Genomic DNA, 20,439 nt, shown 5'->3' with positions numbered 1-20,439 from the left:
CTCTGGGGAGCAAAAGGAGATACAGAGCATTCTTTGGAAAAAACTGACTTGTGTTGCCTGTTTTGGGACCCAGAGTGAAATATCTAAAAATAAAAATCTCACAGAGAGGCTTCAAGAATATGATCCATGGGGGGTAAAAAAAACCCTCCTGAATAGCCTACAAAAGGCTTCTGTGAGGTATGACCTTTCTGAAATATATACACAGACAGAGAGGTCATGGGCCATTCGGAATACACTTGGACTTCTGGCCACAAAGGATGTGGATGATCCACTAGCTGAAACAAGCTCCCCATTTCTCCACACACTCCTATCCTGAAGTGCTCACTTTAATGACTTCCTCATGTACAGCCCACACACATTCTCTCCTCCTTTCCCTGTGGCCTGGGAGCTTTGCACTTTCAAAGAAAACAGGGGCAGGTGGTGGGCACTTACCAGGCGGACACAGACACTGGAAGCGATTGACTTTATCCACACACTGACCATTGTTCACACAAGGGTTGCTCTGACATTCATTTATCTCCAATTCACAATGCACACCTTTGAAACCTGAACAAATTGGACCACACAAGTGGCTTAGAAAGAGAGAAAGGCATATTCTAGCCAAGAAAGCACAAATTTGCAGAGATGACTATAACCTCTATGAGCATGAACATTTCTGCAGAAGTCAAAAGGGACTTTGCCATGATGGGAAATAGTCACTGAAAGTATCAGTGACAGAGGAGAATACTACGAAGATATCCATGTCACAGTGAAGAGGGAGAAGAGGTTACCTCTAAATATACTGGCAAAACACAGCATGCCAGCAAAGACTATCCCATACTCTCTGACCAGTCCCTGCTTCACTTTCAGAGCAGCACCAGGCACACAGGGTCCCTAGTCAATGTTTCCAAACAGCAGCTGACCTGGAGATGCTATTGCTCTCGGGGTACAAGTCAAGGGCAGGAGGGCCTCCCAATGCTACAGCAGCCAGCAGCCTTAATTTGGCAAAGCAGCCACTGTCCTGTCATTTTAAACTAGATTTACTTGTGCTCTCTAAGGATTCAAGAAATGGTTTCTGCAGAAGAAATTCAGAATACAACTAATTATATGCAAGTCACTATGGACAAATGACAAGTTCCTATAAAATTATGGGTAAAATAATTTCTATAAATGGAATAGTAAGGTATTTATAATATATCAAGAGATCAGAAAAGCTTGCTATTTAAAGGATCCTTATGGTAAATCCTTTATTAAGTAAAGGATATACTATACTTAATCAAAAACAATCACTTCTCAATTTTTCTCTTACATGTAACTGGTGTTGACATATGGGCTTTTAAAACTTGGTCTCCATTGCTCTAAGACTTCTTGCACTGTATTACTCCTTAAAGGTCCCCTTGGCTGGGAAACCTGTCATTACTGGGAATTAAATGCTGACAGAGTTCATGGAATTGCCATCATATACTAAAAAGTGCAGGGAAGTAACTTTTGTCTAGACCCCACACACTGATGGGCCCATGTACCTGGCATGCACAAACATGTGAAGCCTCCAATCTTATCCAAACAGGTTGCATCGTTCTGGCAGGGGTCGGAATGGCACTCATTGATGTCCATCTCGCAACGAGGCCCTGCATAACCCTTCAGACATTCACAGTGGAAGGCACCATCCGTGTTCACACATTTTCCTGCATGCTCACAAGGATTGCTATTGGCTGGAAAACACAAGCACCAATTACTGGGATCAAAGTACTTTAGTGGAATCTCCACAAATGTGGGTTACGGAAGTAGGTCTGATTGTTAGAGCATTAGGTCATGATCTCAGGGTCCTGGGACTGAGCCCAGCATCGGGGTCTCTGCTTGGTGCGGAGCCTGCTTCCCCCTCTCTCTCTCCTGCTTCTCTGCCTACTTGTGATCTCTCTCTCTGTCTGTCAAATAAATAAATAAGATCTTAAAAAAAAAATAATCAGGTACAGACCTTCTATATATTCAATTCTCAGAACAGAATATGCATTTACATTGAAAGGTTGTAAACAGTGGGCATCTAACAGGAGAGATCTGAGGTTTTGCTTCTGAATGCTTGCTGAACTCGACAAACACCATGAGGAATAGGAAATGTTCCACGTACTCACCCATGGCACACTCATCCACATCTTCTGTACAGTCAGCCCCTTTGTAGCCTTGGGGGCAGGTGCAAATATACTGCCCATTTAGGGGGTTGGTATCACACAGTGCCCCCTTGTGGCAAGGATTGCTGATGCATGCATCATCCAGATGACATAAGAGACCTGTCACAGGGTCGGGCAAGAAGAATAAAGAGGAAAAGTCTCTTACTTGAAGGACAGTTTTTTTTTCATGGAGGAGGGAAAACCTATGGTCACCTCACCAAAATCCAATATGGAGATTTAGAGGCAACTTCCCCTTTACCTAACCCTACCTTAGGGATATGCTGCCGCCAATAGCAAGCAAAGAGCTTCTGCAGACAACTGCAATGCTCTGACCCTGAGCTCTCAGCTAGACCTCTCCTCAAGGGCAGAGTCATCTAGAGGCCATAAAGTGAGATGGTTAGATGATGAAGATATCCTTCAGATTTAGCAAATAAAAATAGAGGATGCCCAGTTCAATCTGAATTTCAAATAAACAACAAATTAAGTTTTTACTATATTTTCCAAATATTGCATGTACCTTATATTACTTAGCAACCCACTTTCCCCAAATTATGCTACCTGATGATCAGGGGCCACCAGTACTTAGCTAGCCTCAGAAGGAAAAAAAAACAGCTGAACACGTGTCATCAGCCTATACTAGGGCAGCCTTTTAAAAAGCGTCAACATTCCTGGCTCAAGTTCCCTGAGGACTCTGAAGGTATTACTAGGCCCCATGATCTGTGTAGTTCACAAGAGAACTGGATTTTCCAGTCTGCAATTAGCTTAAGAACAGGTAGCCAAGGCTTCTTCCACAAAGCTGGAGGTGGGGCTTTTGGAAAGGCATAGATAGAAGAACACTTCAAAAGTGCTGGGCACAAAGTTCTCTTGGTTAAGCTATCTTCTTCTGTCACATTCCTCCCTTCACTGCTCTCTACTCCTAGGACTGGGAGCTGTTAACTTGAGAGGCTAGAGCAATGTTCACTTTGCAGTTAGTAAAATGCCTCCCTTGGAAGAATATTTCCATAGACACTGAGAGCTGGAATGCATTCAAAAGTTTCTCTCCTCCCAATTCCTTCTGAATAAAAGGTTTCCTCTCAAAATGAAGTCTCTAAATCCACTTATCAGTAATTTTGTCTTAATTTCTGAGAAATTAATCTTAATTCCCGAGGTGCTTTTCAGCCTAAGATCTTAAGGATGCTCCCAAGGCAACAGTTACTTTCATTTTGGGGGGGCGGGGATGAAAAACTGAGGTATGCAGACTAGAGATGATAGCCAAAAGTCCTAAAGAAAAAGACTAATTTCATAGCACTTTGGCTAGCAATCATATTTCCAGAAGAACAGTCTTGAGTAACATGTTTCTACAGATGCTAATTAAAAGGACACAACTTAGGGAATGAAAGAGATCCTGAATGCTCTCCACCCCTTCTCTGAACTCCAGTTCTGTGCTGCTGGTCTTACCTGCCTTTCCTTCTGGGCACATGCAAGAGAAGGAGGCCACACGGTCAATGCAGGTGGAGCCTGGAGTGCAGGAGGCGAAGGCACAGTCATCAATGTTCTCACTGCAGTCATCTCCACTCCAGCCATTAACACATACACAGCCATAGCCCCCATTGCGGTTGGTACAGGTGCCCCCATTCTGACAAGCATTAGGTTGCAGCAGACACTCATCCACATCCTCTGTGCAGAACTGTCCTTTGGGGGGAAAAGTGCATTTGATTAGGGCTCTTAAGTCTCAAAGGATTAGTACCATACCCACTCCCACACATTCTTCACCCTCATGTGACCTGCCTGAAATTAAGGCAAGCAGATCTCCCAGCAGACCAGGTCTTCACATGAATCTTAAGGCTTACCATGAACCATCCAAATGATATTTATTCCAGGGAAATAACTTAAAGAAGAATGGAAACTGCTATCCCTAGAAATTCTGACATAAGAATTTAGCCAGCCTATCAAAGAGAAGATTAGTTTTGTGGCATCCTTGACTCAGTTAAATCCCTGGAACAATGAATATGTAAGTGAGAAGAATGAGGGAAAAAGGGTGTATGAGATGAGCAAAAAACAGAATGATGAGAAGGAACCTAAAGGTCAAAACGTCAGGGCAGTTGTTCCATACCCTGACTATATCAATGTTAACATCCTGGTTATGGTACTATACAATGGTTTTGCAAGACACTGTTACAATTGGGGGAGACTTGGTATAGGGTATCTCTCTGTATTAATTCCTATAACTGTGTGTGAAAATATGATTATCTCAAAATAAAAAGTTTACTTATTTCTTGCTCTCAGAACTCTGAGATCATGACCCAAGCCAAAGGCAGATGCTTAATGAACTGAGCTACCCAGGTGTCCCTCAAAATAAGAAGTTTAGTTAAAAAATAAAAGTAAGGGCAAGCATGGGTAGAGAGAAGAGATGAAGGACAATGAAAACCATCGGTAAACTGTAGAGGTGAAAGGCAACACCAGGATGATGAAACTAGAGCAAACTGTGCCTAGCCTGAGGCACCCAGCCTTCAAAGATGTGGATCTGTGAAGTAAGATGCAGAAAGTTGACCCAGTGTAAGAGAAGATGGAAAAAAGATCAGTTTGATCCGCCTGAAAAAGAACAAACTGAAGGATGACACACAAGACCACTTATGGATATAATGCAGGTCACTACAATAGCAAAGGATGGGGAGCTACGGGCAAAGGCTCTCAGGCCCCGTCACAAGGAACAAAAGTATGTCTTCAACTTATAAGCAAGGCATCTGTGATTAATAAGCAATTTAATGCTAGACCACCCGAGTTATAAAACAAGTTGATGAATCGTCCTTATTAATACCAGTTTAAAGAGTTACCAAAGGGAACTCATAATCAGATCATCTGAATTCTCTAAAACACAACAGGACAAGTGGCTAAAACTCATAAAACCTCAAGGTGTCTTTTAATTTTATCTTTGTTAAAAAAGAACTCAATAAATAATTCGAAAAGGCATTCTGATGAAGAGGGCTCTCAATGAAAAAGCACAAGATTTTTTTTTTTTAACTTTAGGCAAATAAGTCTTTCTTTCTTTATTTTTTTAAATTTTATTCATTTATTTGAGATAATACAAGAGTGAGAGAGAGATAGAGAGCACAAGCATGGGCAGCAGCAGGCAGAGGGAGAAGCAGTCTCCCTGCCGAGCAGGGAGCCTGATGTGGGGCTTGATCCCTGGGCTCTGGGATCATAACCTGAGCCAAAGGCAGATGCATAACTGACTGAGCCACTTAGGCACCCAAGCATGATGTTTATACTCCTAAAATGTCAAGGCTATTCCTAGTCCCCAGAATACCAAACAGTAATTCAAGGAGCTCAAGTATTTTCAGAAGGGATTCAACGTACCCAGCCGTGTAGCTATCACCAATAACAGAGGTTAGCTGTGTCTGATCTAACCTAAATGACCCCCTATTCTTTAACCCTATCTACATATACAATCACTGTACAGAACTAGAATCACTCTACTATACTTATTTGATTACACATCCATCTCCCATCACATGGCTACAAGCAACCACAGTTTAGGAATATTTTTTTTTATACTCTTCACCTAAGATCCCACTGCCCAGGATGGCAGGATAGGTGTGTGGGCATCTCTGGAACTCTGTGCTCATCAACCTCCTCTGGTGCTTCTCCTCACCCCACTTCAACAATATAATTATTTTTTACACATAATTCTTGAGGGAGCCACCATGTCTTTACATGATCATGCCCTCCTACTCTAGCTGGCTGACCCAGGATGGGCATCTGATACAAGCTATATATATGACAGTGTCCCTTTGCTAAACTTTTGGACTAGGAACTCTTTGACACATTGACCAAAAGGATAAAATGGCTGGTGACAGACAAAGTGATAAGGGTGAAATCAGAAGGGCACAGAAGAAAAAAAACAGAGTCATGTGGCATTCAAGTTACTAGTGCCAGCTACTCCTGAAGCCCAACTGCTCTTAATGAGATGGCCCTTCCAATAGGTATCCCTAATTTCGGATGGGGATCTGTCAACTGCAACCCACAGTATTAACTAATACAGACTGAATGAGTGAGTGAGGGAGTACATACTGGCAATCATTTCCCCAGGGCGGATGATGTCATTTATTATAGAAAGCTTTGCTCCTTTACTATACTGGTAGAAATGCTACCTCAGAGTACAGACAGATGTGTAATTAGGATACAGGTGGGATTTAGAAATGATGACTAAGACGTAGGTGAAGAGTGGCTGTAACCTGGAAATTACAGAGAGCTTTGTCTCTTACACTTAGACTAACTCAAATATCTATGCTACCCTCAAACCAAACTTACTTGCTGAATGTGAGTAATTTGGATGTTATTTTTCTTTTTGACTGGCTCTGTGATAATTCTGAGTATAAGACACTGTGTGTTTAAAAAGATATCATATATATTTCTTATGCGATATAACATCCAGACACTTAAATATTGTAGTAAGACAGACTAGGTAAATAAAACAATGCTTGGAATGGAAATTTGGCTCCCCTGGGAAAGGAAACCAAGAGTCATTGCTTGCCTGCTATGAACCAGGCATTGTGCTTGAGCTGCCAGAAAATTTACCTCCTTTATAGTTGAGGATATAGGCTCAGAGAGGTAAAATAATTTGCCTACTGTGAGGCAGGAAGTGCAGAAGTGGGATTTAAACCAGAGCTGCCTGCCTCTAAAATGCTTAACAAAGGGACACCTGGGTGGCTCAGTCAGTTAAGTGTCTGCCTTCAGCTCGGGTCATGATTCCAGGGTCCTGGGATAGGGTACCACATCAGGCTCCTTGCTCAGTAGGGAGCCTGCTTCTCCCTCTGCCTGCTGACCCCCTTGCTTGTGCGCTCTCGTGCACATGCTCTCTCTCTCTCTCTCTGAATAAATAAATAAAATATTTTTAAAACATTTTTTAAAAAACCCTTTTAAAAAAGACTTGAGGTGTAAGTCTGACTATATCAAAACCATCTTTGTGTGCCTCAATTTCTGAAGCACATGAAGGCCTAAGGAAGTAGAGACGATGAAAATCATTACTCATACGATCAGATTACTGGAAAAACTTACAACTCAAATTTACTATTCAAAAATCAAATGTACTTGTAGGTACAGTTCACTATTTTTTGAATGAAGATTATTGTTGAAGATTAGAACACCTGACAACTGTGTACTTGTTAGATACTGTTTATTAGAGAAATCAAATCTACAGAGCCAAGAGCACACTGGCTCCTAAGTTATTTTCTACAAAATGGATTTTTCTCTAAGATTCAGGCACATTACTCCAGAAAAATACTCTCTCCTAGGCTCATTTCTGCCAGAATTTTTTTTTCCTCTTCATTCCAATTCTATCAACCAGAATGAGGAAAATGGTAACCTGGGTGGCCACTATAAGTGTCTGCTCCAAAATTCCCAGTGGAATGTCTGCTAAGATACTACATTTCCTTCATGCCACCACTTCTTGGCACAGAAAGAAATCAATGCAGAAGACTAAGAATAAGAAACATAAGGGCTGGAAAAGTAAAGTAGCCTTCCCAAGGTCATAAACTAGTAAAAGCGCTGTCATTCAAACCCAGATCAGTCTGACTCTAAATCTACTGCCCTTCTCACTGCGGCACTGTTAAGTTTTCAAGCCTTAGTTTTGATGAACAAGATCTGCGGACTAGGTCCCTGTTCCTGGGGTCTTAAAGGACGCTTAAAGCACAGAAGCATGCAGCAATTAAAGAACACTTTTGGTACAAATGAATAAAGGCAGAAGATCACTAAATATTGAAATAGAGTTTATTGTGATCATCTGGGGGGTGGGGGGTTGGGTGCATTGCCTGAGGTCACTGCGCTGTTCCCACTATTCCAGGACAAGAAAGCATAAATCCAGGCTGGAGGGAGAAGGCTTCCTGAGGGTGGTAGGGCTAGGTCTTGAAGACATCAAAATGACTAAAGGATAGTCTCTAGCTGGGGTTTAAAAGAAGAATAGGTTGGCGATCATTTAAGGCTTTTAATTCTAGTATGAGTTCTGAACATGATACAGCAAGTAAGGGGGGGTTATCACAGGCTCATAGATGGGGGAAGACATGATCAAAACTGCATTTGAAGATTAATCTGCCAGTACAATATAAGAGGGACTAAAAGCAAATGGCTCTCTGTTGGTACTGAAAAAAGGAAAAAGTACTAAATTACGAGCTACCTAGCATATAAACATGTCTGATAAAAAGGGAGAGCTGCGTTGTAGCCATGCCCTACCACGCTACTAAATCTTGCACCCAAACAAGTCTTAGCATGGATACTATCTGTGTCAACACACAAACTTTGCTGGTGAACTCCCAAATATGTTGCACAAAGCTCAGTTAGGCAAGTTCTTAAGGGCCTCAATTATTCCTCTCAGTAATTTCCGCCTGTCAGATACTGCAGGCTAATGCCATTTAATGTTAAGACTAAGGCAGTAGGCTATTAGGCCCTTCCCTTTTCCTATCAGCAAAGGAGAAAAGAAATAATTTGTTTTTAGCAACTACTTTTTCTATTGCCACCATGAGTCTGGGCTATTTTGGTACAAAGTATCGCAATACCAAATCCTTGGGTGATACCTTCAATACTTGGAGCCACCTACAGTTCCTGATAATTTTCTGGCTGATCACTTTTGCCTCTCAAATACACCTCAAATCCATACCTTCCCTTCGTATATTTTACTCCAGACACAGTGGCTTACTGTTGGTTCCTTAAACATGAAGTTCTTACTCACCTCAGAACCTCTGCATACCCTATTCTCTCTGCCTCAAATATTCTTCCTCCTCTTATTTATATGGCTAGTAACTTCCCATCCTTTGACTTCTCTTAACTAGATCTTTAAATTCACATCTCCCCAATTTTCTCCATCATTACATCTATTCCATTCAATCCATCCTGCCAACATCAAAAGTTGTACTTTTATATTTATTTTTATATTTTTATATTTACTTATTTATTATGTATAGTTCCCACCCCGTTGAACTATAAGTTCCTTGAGGATAGAAGCTGTGTCCGCCAATGACCTCAGTTTTCATATCTGGCACTTTACTAGGTAGTTGTTATCAGTGGTGAAATAGACTGTAGACCTTAGATTTAATCTAACATGCTCATTTTACAGATGAGGAGAGGAAAATGGGACCAGAGAGGTGCAGTGACTTGTCCACATCTGCACAGCTTGGAAGAATGTTAGAAAAAGACAAAATGAAAAATGGAAATCTTTGAGGGCTGAAAAGGATGCTGGAGGTGTGAGGTCATAGCAGATCAAGTTATTCTTCTAATAGGAAGGGGACTCTGACCTGGCTGTTCAGAGATAGGGCAGGATTGAGAAACACAGGGACAGAGCAGACACTTCAGTAGTACTACTAATGAAACAACACTACCATCAGACAAATGAGTATGCTGTATTAGTTTTGTAGGAGTAGGTCACTTTCATGTCGATCTTTTCTTACTGCCTCATCCCATGGTCTTAAAAACCAAAGGGCAAATGAGTAAGATTGTGGGCATAGCTTCTGACAGTAAATATAACAGAGTGAACCCAAGAGAACTGTACTGAAATGGAAACCATGACCTAGGCTTCATTAGCATCCAGCTCTAGCCCAGTGAGCCGTGGACCACTAAACAGACATCATTTATGAGTTGAAACACACTGGGATACAAACAGCTCATTATGACTCTCTCAATGTACCACAAACCAACCAACAATCTGACTTGGAGTTACAAGTAACTGGGAAGTGAGAGGAAGGGAAAAAAAGAAAAGAAAAGAAATGATCACTGAGCCTTAGCACTTTAGGATAAAGCCCTTATCCTTCCTAGTCATCTCTCAACTGTGAAATGTGTGGGGAAAACTTTTATCACATCAATGGCCCTGTTAAGGGTCAGCTCTCATTGCAACAAGAGTCAGCACATGAGGAACATATAAAAAAATGAGCCCAGCTGGCCCTTGACCTGGCCCTGCTACCTCCTCTTCCATGGTTAAATCAAGAGAATTCAGGCTCCAATATCTCCTTCCAGCCAGCAATCACCCAAGCTCCTGAGTGTAGAGTCCCATCCTTCCATACTACAGCAGAGGACTGTTAAAACCTCTGCCCTACCAAACCTTCTCTATACTCAGATGTTCTATTCCACTGCTGAAGTGAAAGAACAGAGCACAAGCTTGACTATCCTACTCTTCCTGGGTCTAGACTGGTTGACGCATTCTGTATAAACACTGGTTGTCTACAGGGTCTGCCTAATGAGAAAATTTGTGAGCACACAAATATATGTAAGAAGCCTGGGGGTTAGGCAAGTGGCTAAGGGGATAATGCAGGAGTAGGGGATATGGATAAATGCAAGAAACTCAATGAATGTCCCCCCTAATCCTAGACACCATCATCTTTCCTATAACTCTTCAAAAGCCTGGTTTCCCTGTATCCTGACCAATATGTTTCCTAAAATATCACCAGAATGATCTCAATATAAACAATGGATTATGCCATTTGCATGATCAAACCTCTTGAGGAGAAAGGGTTTGATGAATTCATTATACTTAGGATGAAATTCTAAATCCTATCCATGTTTTCTTGAAATATCACCTTCTCAAGGAGATATTACATGCCTACCCTCAACTCAATTAATTCTGCCTGTTAATATGCTCTCCTAATAACCTCTATTTTTCCTAAAGGTATTCATTACAGTTCAAAATTTTACAGATAAGTATATGATTTATGTCTGTGTTCCTCCCTAGACTGTAAATTCCATGAAGAAATAGGTGGTAGCTATTTACTTCATCAGTGAATCCTCAGCACTTAACATTGTGCCCAGCTAATATTTCTTGAGAAGTATTCAAAAACCTTTGTTAAACAAAGGTTTATCTGTACTTGTATTCTCTTACATAGGTTATTCTAATCAAATAATAAACACTTTTCAACTCATCTTCTTCACACCTTTAGGGTGTCTCTATTCTATTCCTATTCCCAAAGTTTCCATTTTCGCTTTATTGACATCCACCAGTCAATACCCAAATTCCTCATTATGTCCCTTTCCTTACTCACTGAACTCCATCCCATTTATGTCCACACCCAATTCACCTTGCCTTTTGACCCTAACTATGTCTTAGGGGTAATTCTACACTATGGCAGGTACCTTCCCGCTTTGAATGAAACCTAACATTTCCCCAAAGTCTACAGCCTAGTTAGCCCTCTTCAGTAGCATTCTCTCCTCCTCTTCTAATTGCCACTAACATTAAAGTAAGTAGGCAAAGAACCAATGTTTTCTTTATTCTCTAATGCTGCTACTAACTTCAAATAGGAAAAAAATATATTTATTTAGCAATTTCTAGGTACCAGACACTGAAATAAGTGCTTATAATATTGTTGTCAAAAGTAATCTTCTCATACAATTAGGCCAATTACACAGATGTAGTTCAGACCTGGTCCACACTAAAGAAATATACTAAAGTATCCCAGGGAATAGGGAAAAGAGATGCTGACAGAACCCAGAATCAGCCCTGAATTTCAGCCAGCAACAACTGAAAATTTTAATGTTCTCATTCACTCATTCATTCATTCATTCATTCATTCAACAAATATATACATACCATGTGCCAGGCACTGATCTTTATACAATGAAATTATAATGGTAAAGAAAAAAGAGTTGTGGCTATAAACAGGAGTTTTACAACCAAACACACACTGAGAGTGATAAGTGCTCTAATGGACACTGGTTGCCTTGGGAGTACAAAGTAAGAGAAGAGAGCACTATGTTCTGCAGGTCCAGTTGGGGATGGTATGTTTCATTGGCAAGCCACAATTATGGGACCTAATCAGAGGCTATGTCAAGGCAGTGTAATTTTTTTTTCACATTTTATTTTCCTACAAACTTATCCCTTCAAATCACCTAAGGCTGCATTTATGACAAGAATTTATCATCCAAATATTAACAGTAATGGTAGCATGTGTCTCGGCATTTGAAGATCACAGTGGTCTCCAGCCTTAACTCTTTCTAAAGTTCTTTAATCCATTTGTTCACTGCTATGTGATCCAAACCCAGGTGACCCCCTAGTGCCAGAGACTTCATGATCTATAAAACAAGTAGAGATAAGTACAATAGAATATCTTGAGAATAAACTCAGAAGTATGCCATGTAATGCTACCCTGAAGTCAGAATAACTGGCAGTATAGCTGAATAAACTTTAAACTACCTTTAACAAGAGAGAGAGAAAGTGACTTCATATGTTAAGTGGGTTGTATAAGAGTGTGTATATGTGTGGAAACGTGTGTAATAAGAGGGCAGAGTAGGGAGTATTTCAGGCAGAAATAAGTATATGTGTATTGGTTTGAATAGAAGAAAGCATGCCTCATTTGAGTCAATGAAAAAAAATCAGTGTGGTTCACTTATAAGGCATGGATCAGGGGAGATATGGCTGAAGAGGGAGTTATATACAGAGCCTTGGAATTCTATCCAAAGACAAGGAGGACCCACTGAAGCATTTTAAGCAAAGCAATAACACGATCGCATTTGTATTTCAGAAAGCCCACTCTGCTGCTGTGAGGAGAATGGACTGAACTCCACCTCACCCCTCCAGGTCAATAGCAATTTAAAGCTCTGGGGAGTTCCAGGGCTCCTGTGGCCGCTATAGCAACGAAAGAGTCTGCAGTGCATCTGGGGCAAATTCCGGATGCAGCAGCATCGAAGAGCATCCAGGCTCAGCCACTGTATGGACAGCAATGGATGCTGTGCCAAAGCTGGACGTTCAGAAAGCTGACCCCTGGCACAAAGGCTTCTCCACACAAGAAGAAGAAAACAGTGCCAAGCTTCAGTCCCCCTACATGGAGGCCCACACTCTGGTTCTCTCACCACCTTCTTGGGTTGCTGGGCTGTTAAACCAATTTACATAAAGAACCCCTCACCTCACTGCAACAGGGGTTCCAGAAAGAATCAACTGACTCTATTCACAGGCAAGCAGTTACTATGAATAGAATGAGTAAAATGGAAAACAAAACAAAACACGGGACCTATTAAAACATTCTATAATATGAAAAAAAAATTCTGTAATATGAAAGATGGAGAAGCTACCCCTTAAGATGCAGATGAAGAGCATACCTGTGAAATAAGTTCCCTTCCAGAATGGAAGGAATTGGCTATGTATTCTCCAGAAATGTAGACAAATGGAGGTTTTAAAAATAAATGAAAAATAATACAAGACGTCAGACTCAGATGAAGGACAGGTTGAGAACAAAGCAGAATCACAGAGGACCTAGATGCAATGAGTAAATTCTATTAGAATATTTAAAAAATGCAATTCAAATAAAAATCATAATCAGAAGCTATAAAGGACAGAACTGACAATGAAGAAAAATAAATCAGTGTTATAAAGGAAAAGTTTAAGAAGCTCTCATAAAATGCAAAGGGAATTAAATTATCAAGAGATAAATCTTAGCTATAAGAAAGAGTGAAGACTTAATTAAGATAACAGAGGCTCCTGAAGACACAAAAACAAATTAAAAAAATGAAAAGAAGAATCTTTTCTGAGGTGAGAACAGACGGAAGCCTGCAGATCCAAAGGGCTCAAAGGTGCTAGAAGAAAAAATAATAGGGATATACCTATACCAATAGTAGTTAAAGATTTTACTTTAAAGAGAGAGGAGACGAGGGAAAGGGGAGAAAGCCTGACTTGTCTGATACCACTGTTCCTTATAATGTTCACAAGATGCAAAGTAACAATGTCTAGGAACTTGGCAAGATTGACTTGTGATTCAAGAATTCAATATCCAGGGGCACCTAGGTGGCTCAGTGGGTTAAGCCGCTGCCTTTGGCTCAGGTCATGATCTCGGGGTCCTGGAATCGAGTCCCGCATCAGGCTCTCTGCTCAGCAGGGAGCCTGCTTCCCTCTCTCTCTCTCTGCCTGCCTCTCTATCTACCTGTGATCTCTCTCTGTTGAATAAATAAATAAAATCTTTAAAAAAAAAATCCAGACAAGATGCCATTTGTGTATGAAGGCAACTAAATCAAAAGATATTTTTCAAATATCTAAGAGCTCTGAAGATATGCCAACATGCAACTTTTCTGGTGAAAAAAAATTACTCCAAGATGTATTCATTTGACTGAAAAAAATAAATCAAAATAAAGAATTCGGGAATGAAAAGGTTATTATATAAATGTTCTGGTAGTTAACACAAAACAAGTTACATATAGAATTAAGTCCAAAATATTATAAACTAGATTATAAAGCAATGTAAATATCAAGAATATTTTTAAAAGAAAATGCATAAAATTTTAAAATTCAATAGCAATCCTATGATACGAATTTTTAAATCCCAAATCATATAAATAAAATCTGGAGAGTGAAAAGAAGATATAAGAGAACCAAAGGCATGCCTATTCATCTTACCGAAGAGGGGATCAGTATATGCAGTTTTAATTTCACACTAAAAAACAGAGATGGATTCAAATCCACATTTTTCTAAACATGTATATTTTTTAAGAAAACACCAAGTACTATAATTTAATAATCTCAGCTCTATCTGTTGTCTTCATGGACCAATTTCCAGCTCCTTGAAAGACTTAAACACGACTTATGATCTTCTCACTCTTTCCCATTTCCCATGAAATTAATATCTATGTTGAGTACTAATAAGGTATTCCAAGCCAAGAGTTCTTTACTTTTCTGAACTCAACAGCTTCCACATCCACTCCATATCACAAGCACACTTACATTCTGGATCACATTTGGATCCATTATTCCAAAGCAAGATCTCAAATTTGGTATTCAACTCTGACTGTAACTTCCTGTCTCCCTCTTTCCCCATTCCCAACAATGATTTCACCTAATTATCCCCCACTAATACTTGTAGGGGTCAAGCTCTCCTAAATAACCAAGTTCATTAACCAACCCTCTTCTAGCTGCCTTAACTCAGTTCAGCCAAGGAGCTACGGTCAGTCACATGAATGAAGTTTCTGTCCCCTGTGGCTACTGCATTTCTCCCTCTTTTAGCTGTACAAAATCTTGCATAAGTGATCTATACCCACTCCTCTTCCTCGTTCCTCAACACCCACTTTTTTCCTAATTTAAACCTTTGCAATTTGGCATTCTTCTCTCCTTAATATTGAAACTACGTATTAGAAGATTCCCATGACCTCAAAAATTTTGATTAAATCTTTATAGTTATCATTCTTATTTTAGTCTCTTGTTTGTCATTCACTCAATGACTACTATTTGTTAAAATTGGTCCCAAGAATGCCAAAATAAGTAATACCACCCCCATTCTCCAGAGGCTGAAAATTTCCTCAGCTGAGGTAAGCATATAAACCAGGAACAGCGGTAAAATACCAAGATGGTACCAGAGAGGCATGCAGAGTTGAGGCAAGGGCACAGTCTTAAAATGCAGCCCCTGGCTTAGGGATGCTGTCATGGCAGAGCTTTCCAACACACAGACATCCCTTTCTCTCACCTTCCTTCTTTGGGTCTCTTTCTTCCTCCATTTTCTGAAGTGTGGACATCACTCACAATTTAGGTCCAAACTCTCTGTTTCTCTCACACCACGCACTTTCCCTTACAAACCGGATACATTCTCAGAGCAACCAAAAAGAGACTCAAAATCTGAGTCTAGAGCCCTTACCTCTAATCTGACCTTCTGGGTGTTATACATGCTTTTGTCTTGGAAAACTCACCTCAAACTCACCAGGATCTTTCGCCCATTTCTCTATCTCTGTCAATAGAACCCACATTCTCTTATTACACAGATTCAAAACAGAAGTTAACTCTGTTCTATTTCCCCTTCATCCAACCAAGTACTTAGATGGCCCCCAATTTCTATCCAAACTCAAGTTCATTTATAGATTCTACCTCCTATATGGTTACGTGTAGACTTTCTTCTTTCTTCCTAGTGAATCTGACAATCCTTAAAAGATAAAAATTGATTTATTCCTTCTTTGTGTCTCTTATAGCATCCAGCATAGTATACTGGATATAACAGTGAGTTATTCAATAAATATGTTATTGAAGCTACCTTACAACAATTCTGCAGGGGTTTGAAAAGCTATGGAATGAAACTGGATCTTGCCTGGAATGTAGCCAAAGTCAGATATTGAGTCATGGACCACAAGAGCACAAAAGATCCCTCGGTCTCACCTCCTATATTTTGTGGGGGGCTAACCTAACCACTCACCCCTGTTCACACCAACATGACCACTCATCAACTCTGGGTGGGACCTTTGGATGAGGGTGCTTCAGGTTAGCACTCTGGCAGTCTGCCCAACTGATAGCAAACTGAAATTGGGTGAAGCAAAATTCCAGAAAACAGACTTTTATCAAGTCCTCACAAACGAGTTCACAGCAGAGAAACTGAAATGGGAGATGTATTTTCCCATTCCCCCATGCAGAATACAAATGAGAATAGTTTTACAGCCCCAGATATAAATAGTTTCCACTCTCAACCAAAAGCCCACATTCCTATAGTATTTAAAAAACAGAAAAGTGGTTGTAACAAAAGCCTCATCCTAGGGAACAGCTTGTCACCAACTAGAGTCTAGACTGAAATGAGGCATCTAATTCAAAATCAAAATACTGTCACGAAAAGACTTCGTTCCCAGACACAGGAGCTAGTGCACCACCTCTGGCAGTATGTTCTTGCTGATTCATGCCAAAAAATTTTTACTGAAGTTGGAGCAACCGACAGTCAAGGGAATCTTAACCAACTCTTTGGGCTCATCAGTTATAAAAAGGAGACCTGAGAGAAAATGTGGTTGGTTTTATTTGACTCACGTCCACCTAACTTCCATTGTTCACTTCTGCTTAGTGTCCCAAAGCACTATTCCAAGCCCAAGCTAAAATTACATTTCTGGGTTAATAACAAGCACAGGAAAATAAATCATGTCTGCCCTAGGAGTGAACCCAAACCAAAAGCTGCCAGAGAGGAATTTGTGAGTTGAGTTTAGAGGCAACTTTAATTCTGAAGGAAATGAACCTTTAAAAAGAAAATTCAAATAACAATCTATGTAGACAAAACATTAATCTACACTGCTTTAATTAATTTGGGAGCCTTTTATACCTTTTTTTTTTTCTCTTAAGTGGATATCTGCCAGAGCAGAACTTTTTATCATATGATGGCTTGAGGCCTAATACAGTAATAATACAGACTTTTGTGCTCAGGCTTCATCAAATCCTTAGGTTTATTTCCATTTCCTAAAGGAACATCCAACTACTCAGACATCTCTTTAACAAAATTCCTATTAAAAAAGTAAACCATTTTTGCCCAAATACCAATACCAATTACTTTCTTCCACCTGGGCTTTAGCTCATCTAGAAGAGCAGTATCTTTTGAATACTGTTCTAGAAGGCCATGTCAGGTGAAAAGACCAGATCAGAACACAGTCCTGTCCATAACTGATTTGGAAACCACACTACAACAAGGGCAACATGCTTTCTTCTAGTGAGACAAACCCAAGGCCCCCCGATACAAACAGCTGCGAACCTATCCCTCTACCGCCCGGGATCAGAGAGGATCCTCCTACAGTAGCAGCTGTGCTAATACCTATAGAACATCTTCAGACCTAAAGTAGTTCTGTCCACTAAAAATATCATGAGATATACAGATTTCATTTAAAATTTTCTGGTAGCACTTAAAAGTTGATGGAATCAACTTTAATACTATATTTTATTTAACTCAATACATCCAAAACACTATCATTTTAGAGTCTAAACCAAAATTTAAAACATTGTTACTGAGACATTTTGCTTTTGTTTTGCATACTGAGTCTTCAAAATCAGGTATTTTATAGCTGTGGCATATCTCAGTTTGACCTGTCATACTTCAGATACTCACTAGCAAAATATGGCTAATGACTACGATATCAAACAACATAGATCTGGAACGTTTTACATGATAAGTGCAATTTACAGTTGTAAGTATAATTTATAATTACAATTAATTTAATTTACATGATAAATGAAAGGCTTAAGAGGTTTTTTAATTTCACCATTTATTCTCCCAATACCCCAGTAAAGTAACTAAGAGATATTAGTTCCCTGGATAGCAAATAAAGCCTTCTGAAGAAAAGGAAGCTGACTCATTTATCCCAAATCAAACCACGAAAGACTTGGAAAAAATTTCTGGTCATCTTGAAGCCCAGAACTTGCTACTAAAGACCAAACCATCTCTGTATATGTATTTATAAAACAACATAGTGCCTATCAGGCTCTTCTCATTAAAAACTTATAAATATAATACTATATGTTAACTATACAGGAATTAAAATAAAAAACTTAATTAAAAAATGGCAAATTTGCAAATCTCCTTTATTTCAAACTGACACCTAGTTTCTTCAGTTATATAATCCCATTCATTCTTTTTCAGATACCTGGCAACTTCACTTCTTCCGAGTAGACTAACTCCAACCCTTCTTTTTCTATTGTGTCAAAAGCGAGACCAAACTAACTGTTCATGCTTCAACTCTATAGCTGGGAATTGTATGGGGAAGTCTGAATAAAGTTGCAATAAGGCTTTTGAAAAAATCTCCAGACTGAATATAAAATATTCATTCAATATTGACTTCTGATCCCAAAGTAACCAGGAAAATATCTAAAATGGAAAAAAAGGTAAAGAATAAATCACCACATCCTAGAATAAAATTATAAGTTGAACATTGTCTATTAAAAAGATTCAAAATTCTTAAAAAGTAAAAAATAAAGAAGGACAATCCAGAGTCGATTTGTATAAAAAAAGACCACAGATTTGAGCACAGACTTGGGGTTCAACACTAGATTCAAACCCTGACCCAACCACTTTGTGCCTAGAGTAAACTGTTTAACCCTTCTGTATATCCAACATCATTTGTAAAAAGGATATTTAATAAACTCTACCCCTAATACAATTATCACAAAGATTACACAAAATAAAACATTGTAATTAGCACAGTATTTGGTTACTAACAAACATTAGTTAACTCCCAGCCTCTAGCCCACTCATTTCTTTAATTTGTATAAAGCAAAAAATACTAATCTGAATTTATAGCTCTGGTATCAGTAGAAATAGGAACCCTAAGACTCCCAATTTTTTCTCTTTTCTTCTCAGAATGACATGAGGGCTGGGATGGCGAACAATTCAGCTGTATGCTACTGAGAACAAAGGTGTGTAGAGAGCAGTAGTAACTGGTATCACCAACAACCGTTGTCATCCTATAACGTGGTATTACCCTCATTTCAAGCATATAATAATGCCAATATTAATGTGGTGAGCATTATCACTGAGGAATGTACAATGCAGTAAGGGAATCCAGAGGACAATACCTAGCTCATCCTGGAGAGAGATCACAGAATGCTCCCTGAAGGGGCAGCCACTTGACCTGAGCCAGGCAGGTAAAACTGGTGAGGCTGCCTATAACAAGGAGAGGAACAGAGAAGGAAAATCTGTGGAAAAGGAATGCTCTGAGTGAAGACACAGGATGCAGTAGATACAGGAGAACTGGAAGCAGTTCTTACTGCTGTTGGATTCATGAGAAGACTGGGAAACAAACAGGGTTGAGGCCAGGAAGGAATTCATACAGCCGAGAAAGGACCTCGGACTTGATCCTGTTAGTGATGTGGACAGTAAAAAACACTGGAAATCAAAGAATCTGCATGAGTGAAAAGAGGAAGGAAACCTGTGGTGGAAAGCCAAAGACTGAGAGTCACTTTAAATGACAGCAGAGCAAAAGAAATAAATACTGCCATATTAAACTTACCCCAAAGTCTGCTATCCTTTCTAGAAAATACAAAAACACACGGAGAAACAAACATGTTATAAGGACTTTCCTAAAAAGAGGTACTTATTAAACATTCTGGTATAAGAAATTTTGATAAAATATCATTTCACTGAGATAGCTTTCCCCAAGAATGCACCTTCCTAATAAATACCAAAGCAGGAAATGGAGTATAGCATCAAAGAAAACTCAGCAATGAAATCACATATCATTTAATCTTCACTGGCATCAGAACCCTTAGTACCATGTACAAGAAAGGAGAGAGTAGGATGGGGTCAAGTTCCTAATACCACTGTAAGGATCATTAAAAAGAGAAAAATTTAAATCCTTTCAGTTATTACTGTTAAGTAATGAACTTGACAGTAATTTTTTTGAGTTGAAAAGAAAATCTATCAGAGAAATGGCAAAAGCTAAAGAGAAGACAGAATATGACAGAAAGCGCAGAGTGTTGGGAGTAAAGTCCTAGGATCAAGACACCAAGAAGAAATGCTACGGAAGTCCAATACTAGAGAAACCCAGTGGAAAAGTATTTAAAAGGAGAAGTTGGAGATTAAAATCAGAAATGTGTGCCCTTCCAGGAAATCATGTAACCAACGTTTTAAACCCTTTT

The 20,439-nt window shown here is 39.5% G+C and overlaps 1 protein-coding gene and 1 pseudogene across 7 annotated transcripts in view; one reads left to right on the top strand and one right to left on the bottom strand.

Moving 5' to 3' along the window:
- NOTCH2 (notch receptor 2) overlaps positions 1–20,439 on the bottom strand; it is a 199,007-nt gene that overhangs the window by 55,287 nt on the left and 123,281 nt on the right. For all 7 annotated transcript variants that reach the window (XM_045081842.1, XM_045081844.1, XM_045081847.1 and 4 more), the window contains 4 exons: positions 3,582–3,815; positions 2,109–2,264; positions 1,503–1,691; positions 433–546 (listed from right to left, as the gene is read on the bottom strand). In XM_045081842.1, coding sequence (XP_044937777.1) covers positions 433–546; positions 1,503–1,691; positions 2,109–2,264; positions 3,582–3,815 — 693 coding nt within the window. The remainder of the gene's footprint in view (positions 1–432; positions 547–1,502; positions 1,692–2,108; positions 2,265–3,581; positions 3,816–20,439) is intronic.
- LOC101677736 lies at positions 11,879–12,237 on the top strand (annotated as a pseudogene).

This window comes from Mustela putorius, unplaced genomic scaffold (assembly GCF_011764305.1).
Source record: "Mustela putorius furo isolate JIRA1106 unplaced genomic scaffold, ASM1176430v1.1 tig00000585_pilon_pilon_pilon, whole genome shotgun sequence".
NCBI classification, from domain to species: domain Eukaryota; kingdom Metazoa; phylum Chordata; class Mammalia; order Carnivora; family Mustelidae; genus Mustela; species Mustela putorius.
Note: the sequence above shows the minus strand (reverse complement) of the source record. Positions and strands in the feature narration are given on the sequence as shown.